The sequence below is a fragment of the Buteo buteo genome, chromosome 13 (genome assembly GCF_964188355.1).
Source record: "Buteo buteo chromosome 13, bButBut1.hap1.1, whole genome shotgun sequence".
Lineage (NCBI taxonomy): Eukaryota > Metazoa > Chordata > Aves > Accipitriformes > Accipitridae > Buteo > Buteo buteo.
Genome location: NC_134183.1, coordinates 1,245,756 through 1,258,726, shown reverse-complemented (window position 1 = coordinate 1,258,726; position 12,971 = coordinate 1,245,756). Strand labels below are relative to the sequence as shown.

The 12,971-nt window shown below is 43.9% G+C and overlaps 1 protein-coding gene across 7 annotated transcripts in view; it reads right to left on the bottom strand.

Moving 5' to 3' along the window:
- Window positions 1–12,971, bottom strand: part of RNF213 (ring finger protein 213) — a 57,781-nt gene that overhangs the window by 9,900 nt on the left and 34,910 nt on the right. For 6 of the 7 annotated variants that reach the window (XM_075044153.1, XM_075044157.1, XM_075044156.1 and 3 more), the window contains 19 exons: window positions 12,208–12,290; window positions 11,255–11,402; window positions 10,751–10,886; window positions 10,127–10,315; window positions 9,521–9,660; window positions 8,925–9,079; window positions 8,346–8,558; window positions 7,774–7,955; window positions 6,866–6,986; window positions 6,654–6,754; window positions 6,203–6,382; window positions 5,503–5,666; window positions 5,305–5,407; window positions 4,472–4,586; window positions 3,358–3,568; window positions 2,173–2,363; window positions 1,728–1,856; window positions 798–908; window positions 370–612 (listed from right to left, as the gene is read on the bottom strand). In XM_075044153.1, the coding sequence (XP_074900254.1) occupies window positions 370–612; window positions 798–908; window positions 1,728–1,856; window positions 2,173–2,363; window positions 3,358–3,568; window positions 4,472–4,586; window positions 5,305–5,407; window positions 5,503–5,666; window positions 6,203–6,382; window positions 6,654–6,754; window positions 6,866–6,986; window positions 7,774–7,955; window positions 8,346–8,558; window positions 8,925–9,079; window positions 9,521–9,660; window positions 10,127–10,315; window positions 10,751–10,886; window positions 11,255–11,402; window positions 12,208–12,290 (2,915 nt within the window). Of the gene's footprint in view, window positions 1–369; window positions 613–797; window positions 909–1,727; window positions 1,857–2,172; window positions 2,364–3,357; window positions 3,569–4,471; window positions 4,587–5,304; window positions 5,408–5,502; window positions 5,667–6,202; window positions 6,383–6,653; window positions 6,755–6,865; window positions 6,987–7,773; window positions 7,956–8,345; window positions 8,559–8,924; window positions 9,080–9,520; window positions 9,661–10,126; window positions 10,316–10,750; window positions 10,887–11,254; window positions 11,403–12,207; window positions 12,291–12,971 lie in introns of those variants that run through there. The other variant, XR_012652608.1, reaches the window with a different exon arrangement.

The following is a 12,971-nucleotide window of genomic DNA, read 5'->3' as shown; positions in this document are numbered from 1 at the left end:
AGCCAGAAGAAGTAGAGCAGCAGATCCCTCCCACCCTGACTCAGCCTCGGGCCCCACAAGCCATTTTCCATGCAGGTCTCCACAGTATGACCTGCCAACTGCTTTCAGACTTGCTCACTCAAATATCAGCAGAAGTATTTGCCTGATATTGCTTGGGATGCAGAGGTACCTTGAAAAGGTATCAGTCCAGAGCTGCTTGTTGTGCTAATTAATCCCAACAACACTGAAATAATCCTACATCGGTAATGCACAGCTAAAACAGTAAGTTGGTGCTTTTGATGTTAAGAAAGGTTAGGTTATAGAGGATCCAGCAGATACATGAAAGAACTAGCAATATGCTGAATTGCCATCTGAGTTAAATCTCTTTACCTCCATGGTGTGCGGATGGAATGCCAGATTCCTCAGGGGCTGCAGGACAGGGTTCTGCCCACACAGCAAGACAGCTGTGGTATGAACAGCCATTTCAATTAGTGCTCCACTGTGGCTGAAGCTTTGAGGATCCACTGTCAGAGATGGCAGTGCATTCATCACAAGAGAAGCTGCAAAGTGCTGCAGGTCTGGAGAATTCAGGACTTCAGAGTTCTGGATGAACTTAGTCATAACATCTGTTTGCTGAAAGCACATATTAAAAGAAATAAAACCAGCATGATATTGCCCACCAAACTGAAGAGGACTATCAAGATATAACCGTATTTGGGGTAGAAGAACAAAGGGCTCTTCCACCAGTGACTTGAATCTCATTCATCCTTATCAACGAAGCATGTTTGTCACTTCACTTCCAAAGTGAAGTATCTTACCTGCTGTTTGGGATGAAGACTTGAGTCACTAACTCCATACAGGGCAGTGAGCTCTCTGAAAATAGCCAGGAGCAGATGGACAGATTGTACAACTGGGGAACTGCTAGATGCCTAGAAAAGAAGAACTGATTATATGGCAGAGAGCAGGCTACAGCTGTCACAGCTAAAGTTACTGGATACGCAAGGTTCAGCAGGTCTGTGGTAAAGCTCTCCCCACAAATGAAGGGAGATAGTGCAGAAATGGCTGCTCAAGCCATAAATGAGTGATCTGACAGCACTCAAGCTGATTGAGAGTTTTACAGCAGAAACTTGTCAAGTATTTTATTCTTCTAACATCCAGATGGAATTGCAATCTCACTAGGCAGCAACCTGTACATGCCTTCATTTAAATCAAATCAACATGCAAGTGAAAAAAAATAAATCACAACCAGTGTATAATAGATGGTACAGAGACATTCAAAGGCACATTGTTTGCAAACTTCTTGAAGATTTTCATACACAAAATACATATTGGAAAAAGGTTACAATTACACAGAGATCACCCATTTGATTTTTGCATGGCAAGACACAACGCTAGGCAGATATGGGCAGGCAGGGGGCATAAATCTTCTTTGATTATCTGTCTGCTCTCCCATCAGTTGGCTACAAGGTGCCTGTATTGCTTATTGTTAAAATAAACTGCTGCAATAGATTACAAGGGGAGAAAAGCGAGATGAGGCAACCAACAGAACCTCAGTTACATATGCTAGAACACAGGTGAGAGAGTAAAGCAAACATACATGTGTCTGCCAGTGTAAGCCACAGTAACTTTCAAGCAAAGGAACCCAGGCATCTCCACTGGAAGAGACACTGCCAACAGGAACACATAAAGCTTAAATGCTGGCCATCCAGAACCCACAACAGAATTATGGCGAGGAGAAAGCACCCTACCTTCTCTGCTTCTAGAAGACCCTCAGTCTTACACTCAATCATGGCTTTCCCCACAGCATCACGCAGGACTCTGTAATTCTTGCCGCATGCCAGGTAACGATCGATATGATTAGACCGGCTGTTCTGTATCTACACAAAGGGAAAAGCCCATGGTGAGCACTGTGGACATTAAACAGCCATTGGATAAGGCAGAATCTCCTCTTCCTCCCATGAACTGTGCCATTTCAGCCTTCACAAAGAGACAGCAGGCAGGCATGGCAAACCAAATGGCTTCTCACTGCCATAAGAGACTCCATTCAATAGAGCGCAAGGATAAGTCATCTTCACAACCACTCTCAATGTGGTGAGTCCCCCAAGAGCCACACAACAGCAGAAACACCCCAAAGCAGCACAAACTGAAGACTAAGAGACCAGAGCCATCTCCAAGGATACACCTCCTCTTTACCTGTTGCAGAATTTCCACCGGGAACACCCAGTTAAACTGCGCCTCTGTGACAAGCTTCTGAGCAAATTCCATCCCATACTGACTAGCAATTTTCCGGACTAGGTAAACACAATGCCAGTTGTTCTTGGCGAGGCTACAGAACACCCTCACATTTGCCAGGTAACGCTGCTTCTCCTCTACCTGGTCTTGCTCTGGGGAGAATGAAAAAAAAAAAAAAAACAACCCACATTCTACCTTGTAAAACTTTTCTGTCGGCAATGGGTGCAGCACCAAGTGCCTTTTACTAGTACTGACTAATTACATAGGAGACCTTCAGAGCCCTCTCTTCCTCAGATGCTTATCTAGAGTGTTTCCTCAGCAGGATTTTAGACAGTGATTCATTTCTTCAACAGAGGATGACATACTCTACTTCCATTTCCTCCTCTCAAGGACAAGTTTTCCCATTTATTGGTATTTCATTCTCAGAGCTCTTCCACCTTGCTCAATAATGGCTTTCCATTGCCTCAACTGCCAAGGTGATGGTGTTCCCTAAGAACAACCTCCTGGGATGCATTTTGCTAGCCTGACATCCTTGAAGAAAGGGCTGGACAGTGAAGTCCCTTGGAATTAGCTACATTACTACACTTTGGTGCTTCATAAACTGTGTAAGTATCTGAGACTCTCCACACACTGTTCTCCTTTATTGGGTCAGGAAATCAGCTCAAAACTTATTTTACTTTTTTTTTTTAAAGTATCTCTTCATCCTTTTTAGCTGCGCAGAGCTCTCACTCATATAAAACAGAAAGCCTTACAGCAGTCATGTATCTGAGGCATCATTTATGCTTTATTCGTTTATTCATTAAAGTTCAATTTAGTTGGCTCTAAATAAAATTTCATTGTTAGCATCTGGAGGATAAAATAAATCTCCTTCCAAAGACACAACTGCTATGTAACTACACTCTAGGGGTCACTGGCACAGCCTTGCTACTAGTTATAGAGCACTTCTAATACATGGTAGAGAGGACAAATAATGACTGACACTCCTAATGAAAGGGAAAAGAAGAAAGCTGATGCACTTGTTCTTGGCCATGCATCAAAACAAGTTCTAGCATAGCACAGGTACATTGACTGTGTCAAGCCCATCTCCCATGGTGACTTTGCTCTGTATACAGCATTTCCACTTGATAGCAGAATAATTAGACTTACCTGTGGGCTCATGCAAGTCAAAGACCAGCTCTGCAGCTTTACTCAGGTACAAGCGAACCTTGGCTACTGCCTGCAGATATTCAACAGATGATTCCTGAGGAGTTTCTTGATTGTTCTTTGGGAGATAGTTCTCTGGAAAGCTTCTGTCTCCAGGCAGATAGTTAATATACTCATATCCTATGCTGCCCTCAGACTTTTCACACATGGAATCCTAAAAATGGGCCAGAATATTGCATGAGTGGCAGAACAACTTGAATCAGATGTCCCCTGCATTGGTACTTTGTATCTCCAATGCATCCACACTGCAGTAAGCACATTAAACTTTCATGTCTCTCATAGCACCCTCCACCCCAATGCCATTAGCTCCTCCCTGCGATCTCTCCAGTGCTTATTCTAAAGCTCTGCCACATCACCAAACACCATTTTCAGCAATGCACCCAAGCTTTCTCCCAGATTTCCTAAGCATGTAGCCAAGCAAGAGAGTTATGAGCATGCTGACTGGCCACACACATGCTGAAACACACATGTCCAAGATGCCAAGCTCTACCTGTCTTTCCCTTAGCAAGAACACAAATTTTTATCTTACCTACAAAGTCACCATTTTAATGAAAACTATAAGAAATGAAACCTCTACCCTGCTGTCAGGTTTGTTTAAAGTTGTCCAAAGCACTAAAAGTTATGCAAGGGAAGGGAGCAATCCAAACAGTGTAACAATCTAAAGCTCTGCAAACAAAAAAGTGTCTGCAAAACCAAGAAAGTTGTCTAGTAGTGGACTACCACAACTAGAAATCCCCCTGCTTGCTGCACTCCTGTGTTGGAGTTTGAGTCTTATTGGGCCTAACACCTACCCAAGGTGTCCAAGAGAAAGAAGAATTTAATGTAATGCTGCAAACACACACAAGCCTTACCTCAAAAAGCAAGGCTAGTTACTGGAAAGCAGGTTCTGACCAGCTGATTTGATATAAACTTCCTTTCAGTCTTTCTAGTTTGTAACTAGGGCACAGCTAGTTACATGCACAAGAAACTTGCCTAAAATTGCAGAAGAATTTCTATTCTTGACTTTAAGTCCTGCAACAGTTTTATTGCCCAGCTCTTACCTACCCAGCACTCTTACCTCTAAGCAGTTGACAAAAAGCAAGTAGAGTTCTTTTTTATCATTTTTCTCTAGGATCTGGCTGTGCTCTACCTGGGACAGGTAGCGTTGCACATCATTTTTCACTTCATTGAAGCTACAGGAGAGAGAAACACCCTCTTACCAAAACTGCAATACTGATGGCTACTATTTATGTTTTAAATCATGACCAAACTGCTAGTTATGTCCATGTGACAGGAGTGTCACTCTGGATCCATCTGGAAGATGGAAAAGCAGTTGTGCCATGTTTTGCCATATATCATCTAGCTTCACAGCCTGATCTAGGCTTTTATCATCAGCAATGCTAAATTAGCATTTCTAGGACATAAGTCACCTGATCTATTTTAAGCATCTGATTTAGGGGATGCTCACACTTGAGAAATGGCTTTCTGTGCACTGACTGCAAACAGAGGCTGGAAGAGCTAGGGTGAACTGAGAGGTCTGTGTAAACATACAAAAGATCATTCTTGATTAAATGTCTGTGGATAAGGAGTATTGCTTTGCTGATCTACAGCATATCAATTAATCAGCTATCATCGTTACCCAAGCCATCCACGTTCAGCACAGGTTTAGGTTAAGAATAGCTAGGTAAACCTTGGCACAGACTGGTCAGATACTTCAACACAAGCTACGTGCAAGCCAGCCAAGCTGTATAATTAATACAACAGCACAGGATGAATTTCACCTGTAATGATTCAAATTCAATTAATAGCATGGAAGTGAAGAGAACAATCAGATTGGTTTGATGAGGTCATGAAAAACAAAGCTGAACCACCCCCCATTGTAACATCCATCAGTTGTCTGACTCTGCTCACCTGTACTTCAAGAGAAGCTTCAGCATTACTGAGCGGATGATGGGAATTTCATCCACTTCATCATTAAATGGGGACAGAAATTTTGTGTAGATAGTAGGGTGATCTGTGGAGATAAGAAAAAGACAAGTTTGGCAGGTGAGAGAAAGTGGCAAGAGAATCAGCTCCATAAGGCTGAGCATCAGGATGAAGGGAGCTCACCTGAACCTGTCAGGAGGCTTCTGTGAACAAACAGCAGATTAAGGAGCTCTTGGATCACCTCTGCCTCAGGGGGTTCATTGTCCTTGAAGCACATGGTAGTGACCACATCTATGAAGAAATTATTGCATCTCTGCCGGAACAGGGCATTTCTTGCTATGGCATCTCTAGGGGAAGAGTAAAAAGCATTAGAACAATGTTCAAATACAGAACCACTTAAATAATGGATGAAGCAAAGCAGACACAGGCAAAAGTCACCAAGGTGAGATACTTTTCCAGCTTTCCAAAAGGCTGGATTTATGCAACACTTCAGTAGTATCGTCTGCAAAGGCTGTATCACATTGACAACTAAGATCACAAATGGCAATTTGATGCCAGATACATTTACTGAGAGTTTTTTGCTAAGCTATCACAAAGCAATCCAAGGTGACAAGCAGTTCCCTTGTCCAATTCAGCCACTGACAGTGCTTTAGTTTTACAGGGTTTTGTAACTACAGTTTTCTTACAGGGGCCAAGGCAACTTCCTCCCTTCTTTTGAAACAATAAACAGAAAAAGGACAGGACCTGTTCCGGTTCCAGAAAGACCAGAGCAGAGTTCCCTCCACCCATTCTGCTCGTATTGACAACCACAGAGTTGCAAATTAGAATTTCCTCACACAACTGGCCCCACTGCAATGCTTCCACCCTGGAGAAGGTGGAGTACCTGAGCTCCACAGAAACATTTAAATGAACATCCTCCACAGCAACTCTGCAGTATGGACAATGCATCTGTGCTGGTACTAGCCACATTCTGATGCACTTCTGACAGAACACATGATAGCAAGGCAGGCAGACTGGATCCTTCGGCTCTCCTAGGCAGATCGGACATGACTTCACACCATATCTGTAATTCAGAAACAGCAATGAACACAAACGCTTCAATGCTGTCTTACCAAAAGCCTTTAATAAGATGTTAATCTGCAACTAGACCAACAGGAGATAATGCAAGACCTGCTGGCTAACTGCTTAGCTTCAGGGTGCAGAATAAAATGGAAGTTACTGCTCTTCATTTAGCTTTCATTACATTGTACACAGCACTGACTTATGCTCAGAAATATACTGGCAACATAGGCAATATCCCTCCCGGACCCTGCAACCTGTCTCAGTGTCACTACCTGTAGAGCCTGTTGCTGACTTCATCCTTACATTGGCGCAGTACTTTCATCACTGCAACAAAAGTTGGATGAGTCTTCATGTCTGAATCATGCTGAAAACACTGCAGAGGAAAAGGACAAAGCTATATGACTCAGCTCTAACACCCGAGACAAAAATTAACATGATCAGCCGAAACAAAACAGGGAGGAGGTGAAATCACACCTTTGCTTACCTCGGCAAGATGCAAAGTATATTTTTTCACTAAGTTCTCAAATTCTGGCATCAGAGTGTTGATGCCAAACAACACGTGTTCGACAAACAGAGACATGGAGAAAACCCGGTTCCAGCAGACTCTGTGGGAAGGAAAGCGTGATTTCAGAAAGTACAATTATGAGCTGAGAGCATGAATGGAAATGCAGTATCAGGTCAGTCTAATGATCTCACTGCTTTTCATGCTCACCACTACAGCATTTGTGCACTTCTCATGCAACTTTTTGCTTTGCCCTTTGGTTATCAGCTCTGGCTTTTATCAAGGACAAAACATGTAACAGTACCTCACATGGTGAACTTACGGCATAGGAGCCTGTCCTGTAGACAGCACTGCAGCAGAACTAGGACCACTGCAAAGACCTTCTTACACCTCTAACTTCTATATCAAGGAAGTAATTAAAAAAAATATAATCATCACAATTACCTACACTTTCTTCACTTCAGTTAAGCTAGACAAGGTCTGTGAGAAACTGGGGTAGCTCTCTGGGCTCGTCTTCCAAGAGACAAGACTCCATCTTAGACGCAGTGAAGTTCCCCATCTCTGTTCACAGTCTTTATGCACAGGGGTTGAAGTGGGGAGACACTGCTGGTTAACGGGAACCTAAGGAGAGTTTTAAACAAACCCTGAACCCAGCTGGTATGCACTGGACGATACTGCCAGATTTAGAAGGAGAATCTACATGAGATGAGGGAAAAAAAGTAAATCTGGTTCTTAATGCTTGGTATGTAATTAAACCTAGTAGGAACCTGGAAAAGTTTGCAAAGTCTTCATCTGAGAAAAACAGCACCAGAGCAGCTTTCAGCCTGTATAATACTCATATTAACAGTAAGGCAAAAGATCAAGATTGTGAGCAGATCTGTGGTACATACTTGAGCTCTTTTAGCAGCTGATGGCACCAACTCCCACTCCTCTGTAAATCCTTCTCTTTACAAAGAAATTCAATGGGCATACGAAGATTCTTCACTTTCTGCAGCCAGATCTTTGGATGGGCTGTCTGTACTTGACTCTCCAGCTCTTCAGCACATATCATTGCAGCTAAAACATCTAAAACCTAGATACACACACAGGGTGTAAGTATAACACAACAGCTGTATTTCAGAATTATTTATGAACCTTGGGCTCTCAATCTGGTTTGCTATAGCATGTGTTCTACTGAATAATGTTCTACTTGATTATCTTAAGCTCTGGAATTCTCATGCTCATGGCTCACATCATTAGCACATCCTATTAATGGATGCAAAAGCAGGGCAAACTATTTTAAAACCTGCTAGTAACAATGATAGCATAGCAGATTATTCCTAATGCTGAGGATCCTGACTGAGCTTCAGCTTCCCACTTTACTGTTGCTGAAATCAAAAGGAGACTGAACACTAGCTAATTCAGTAAAGATAGAGCTCTCTGCTGGGGCTGAGGATCACAAAATGCCTGATAGTGACTCTACCATCTCTGACTGTGGTATTCCATATCCTTCCTGGTTAATAAGGTAGTCAACCACACGGGGGTGTACAGCGAGGATCCTAGAAAAGTTCTGCAGGCGGCTCTTGAACTGATTGTATCCAAGGTGGACCCAAGGCAAGGATGGCACCGTCTCCTCTCTTCTGGGAGATGTTGCCTTCCATTCCTCTATGCAGGATAAGAACGCAATTCGCAGACACTGAAAGTTTAGAAAAAATGTTAAAATCAAAATTAAAAAAAAAAAAGAACTTTTATAGTTCATTTTGTACTGAAAATCCTGGCAAAATTCTCTGAAAGAAGAGAATCAGTACTTTACAAAGATAGCCTTAAATGGTGTGTCAATTTTTATAGGAGCTCCTATGGAAGTGCTTTTCTGAGTAAGGTCTCAGCAATTTCAGCAGCCATTCAGTGTCAAATGCAGCTGCTTTGTGGCTACCTTGCTATTAGTCTGTCTCAGAGGGGGATTTTGTCTGAGAAGGCAAGGTTGATACAGAAGGGTACATTCACACGCATCATGCTCTTGTCTCCAACCAAAGGGTTTCCAGCTTTTGTTCCAGACACTGACCTGCAGCTCCTCTAGGGAGGACACACCAATGGTCAAGACAATAAAGTCTGTGATATAGCACTGGAAGAGCATCTGCCTTTCTTCCCCAGTCAGAGCAGAGATAAATTTTCCCAGTGCAGTTTTCTGGAAGATGTCCACGAACTTCTCAGCTTGGTCTGGAAAATGAGAATGTAGAGAAAAGCTGAATAATAGGAGGAGGCTAGATTTGACACAGCTTCTATCCTAAAGAGACTGACACCTAATTAATCACTGAAGCATACAGCACTCCCCTCATTCAGAGCACTAACAAGGGATTTAAGGCCAGGCCTTCTCAGTCCAGGCACTAGCATCATATTTATGGAATCTCACCATGTCATTAACTCTTGGCATTTCCACAGCATTTTGAATACAAGGGCACAGAATACGTGAGAAAGACTAATAGCGAGAAGCACAAAGAAAAGCTAGTTGCACAAAGCTCTGCTGGCTCATATAAGCACAGAGAGATTGAAGGTGACTCCAGGGTCACACAAAAGTAGAGGAAAGGTAGTAACAAACCAGAGTTTACAGGGCAGGTGGATGGAGATGCTCTGCGTCACAAGCTCGAGCCAGGCTCTCACCTTCAGTGTTTTGGATGTATTGAGCTTCCAACCACATCTCATCCAAGTACTCCTTTATCCTCCAGCTGAAGGGCATCTCATTCCCAGTATCAGCAGACACCATCATGTTGTTCTGCACCAGAATTATCTCTGGCTGAGAGCTAGGAGATTAAAAGGTCATTAATGCACTGGGCTTTTGCCTGGGAAACACATTCAGACAACAGAGGCAGGAAGCTGCAGAAAGCAAGAAATTAGCCTTAGAAAGGGATGAGGGAAGGGGAGAGAACTGAAGGACTCATTAATACAGCTCATCCTGCCAACTGTGCAGCATTTGGACTTACTCAGTAAGCGTTCCCTGGCAAAAGGGCTGTAATGGCAGGACAGGTAGGCTTCAGGGACTGGGTAAGAAGTGTGAGGATGCCAAGAGCTAGAGAGCAAAGCCCAGGAGTACTAGGGATAAGGTAGAAAGAAGAGACTTCTGAAGTCACCGAGAACTGCCCTGCTGCCTTCAGCACAGCACAGGGGAGCAACCAACAGTGTTCATCTCCCATGTGGGTTTAAAGCCAGTGCTGGAATGGTCTCAGTGCTGCCATCCAAGCCCTCCTGCTGCTCTCTCTAGTGGCTCACCTGTTCTTACCCACACCGTAAGGGACAGTCAGAAGTTTTGTATCACTGAAGATGAACATCCACAGGTTTGTCACCCACTCAGCTGCCGGCCTGACCAACAGCTCCAGATTGCCATTTCTGTCTATGACAGCAATCAGGAGAGCCAGGAATGGAGTGATCACGTTCTGGACTCGCTTCCACAAGGTGTGCCTTTGGGGGCAGAAAGAGACCAAGAAACCCAAAGGGAAGGTGAGCAACGATATCAGCAAATCAGGAGGTGGTTGTCCTGAAAAACTGCTGACATTTGCCTGTCAGAAAGTCCTAATCCTGCCTTTAAGGGGAAAAAATACCACCACCAAAAACCCCTATACTTCTCTCACTCGTGGCTCGCCTGTAATCCTACTGTTCCACTCAAAGCACTTGTGCATTTGTGCATTCCTGTCCCAGTACAGCCCATTCAGCTATAAGTCAGCTTCCCTCAGGAGCCAGGAGAGGACAAAACTGCCTTCAGACAGTTTCCAGCAGACTGGAGACTGACACTGCAAATATTCAGATTACACAAAACTGCTGTCTCTGCTGCACAGTTGCCATTTGCAGACTTTTCTTGGAAGCCTGCAGGTTACGAGATACTGCTGCTGTCCTCACCTGAAGGTGCCTGCCTCCTGGAGAGCACTGAGGTTGGAAGCCTCCCGAAGCACCCAATTTTTTGGGTAAAGGGAATTTTCTTCTTGCTTTTTCAGAAGGTTGGAGAGACGAGCCTTTGTTATCCTCAGGAAAGAGGCTAGAAAACAACAGGGAACTTGCATTTTCTCTTCTATTCGCGTTGGATCCAACCCCAAATATCACACCAAGCACAGCATTTTACAGTTGTTTCAATAATTAGTCAACCAGGAAAAAAAACAGCCACCAGAGCTAGCACAGCCAGAGGAAAAGCCACGACCTGAACTCCAGGAAAAACCCTACAGCCATCAAAGGAGCAACAGACTGGAGCAGAGACACACACACTCTTGGGAGATTGCCTGGGAGGTTCACCTTGTCTACACTACAGCAAGGACCACTGACCTTGTGGTCCCCAGTGAATTAACTTACATGTTTTGGTGGTCCCTAGATGCTCAGGGACACTACCGGCTGCAGCCGGAGAGCACATACCTTTCAAGCCATCCTCTTTGGACAGAAGGCCAAGGAGAATCTTAATTCGCTTTCTGCTTCGACTAAGATCTTCATTTTGGTCCCGTAGCATCCCCACAGCACTTTGTACACAGGTCCTCAGGAGTACAGTGGTGTCCAGGATTTCACCCTTCCCAGGAACAGCGTGAAAACAAGTTCATTACTCTTCAGTTTTACACCCTTGCACACACACCCCCCCTCCCCCAAAATTATTATAGTGCTCTCTAGAAAGGACCTGTCCCCCTGGCATCTCATCTCCCAGTTTTCCCTCTCATCTCAGGCAGCAAATCTTTTGCTATCAAGTACATGATGCAACTGCTGTGGTCCTTTCAAACTGCCGCACAACGCAGCATTTGGATTAAGATAAGACTCCTATGGGGGGGGGGTGTGGAAATCAGCAGTTCAGGGAAAAAAGTGGAAATTATAAACGTGACTAGGGAAAATATGCCTTCCCTGGGAGATGCTTAGGCATTAGAGAGGCAAAAGCTACATGCAGTCACCCTTGTACTGGGCATCCTCCAGCTGATGCTGTCAGGGGAACATGAGCCAGTCTTAACATGGCTGCAGCACAGCAAAGTCCACAGCCAACTCCAGCATGGCTTCAAATGCATGCCTCAGAAAGCACAAACAGCTAGAGTTGACCATTGGGTGTAGAAAGACAACAGAAGCTTTTAAAAGTGATTTTTAAAAATTAGGAGCATGAAATGACTAAGGAATTAGAGGGTCTTTAGAATGGTTTATTTCTTTAGTGATGCCAATTTTGACTGGGCAGTGGGGGGATAAGTTTGTGTCTGATCATTAGCATTCACGATGCAAATAATATTCCTGATGGATTTCAAGTGAATGGGGATGCAAAAGGTGTGTTGCACCTATGGATGACAAAGAGCAGAGCGATATTGACAGGTGAGAAGCAAATAAATGTATTCTGAACTGACCTCATAGTGCTCTGCTTCTGGCACTGGTGTTTCAACCCCGACCTTGTTTTCTTCCTGTTCTCCATTCACAGGCAGAGCTGCAACTAAGGTGTAGAACTTTTATTAGAAAGCAGTACACTTCTGCATCAGTTAGATAAGAGTTTATTTAGCAACTGGATCCCAGAGCAGCAGAACATGTCAGAGATCCATTATCACCTGCATGAGTAGCTGAGATCCACCTCTCTAAACACAGCTACAGCTGCTAGGGCTCTCAACCTTCACACAGCAAGAACTGGAAGAAATATGACACTCGAAGCTAATGCACTAAGCTCTACCAGAATCCTGCAAGGCAGCATGGTGAAAGGGAAAAACATAAGAAAAACCTGAAGGGAAAGAAAAAGTCTTTTCTAACCTTCCTACAGGTTTAGGTGAACAGATCTATATTCACGCAAATGAGGGATTCTCTGGAGCAACTCCTTGGCAGGGGCCTCTGCCATGCAGCATCTGCTGCCTCCCGTGCTGGGACAGCATTCAGGGTGTTAAGCAGTGCAAATACCACATTTTTGTCGAAACGGAAAACTAACAAATTAACTTACTTGATGACCCAAAGTTGCAGTAACAAACTAAAAATACAAGTTGGTAGCCATGTGGTGACACCCACAAAAAACAGATACTGAGCAGGGAAAATCATTAGATACACTGTACCAGGCATAAGTTCCACTAGCACCAGTCTGGGACCACATCTCCCCTTTTCCCCACTGGCATGTCAACATGACCAACTGCCA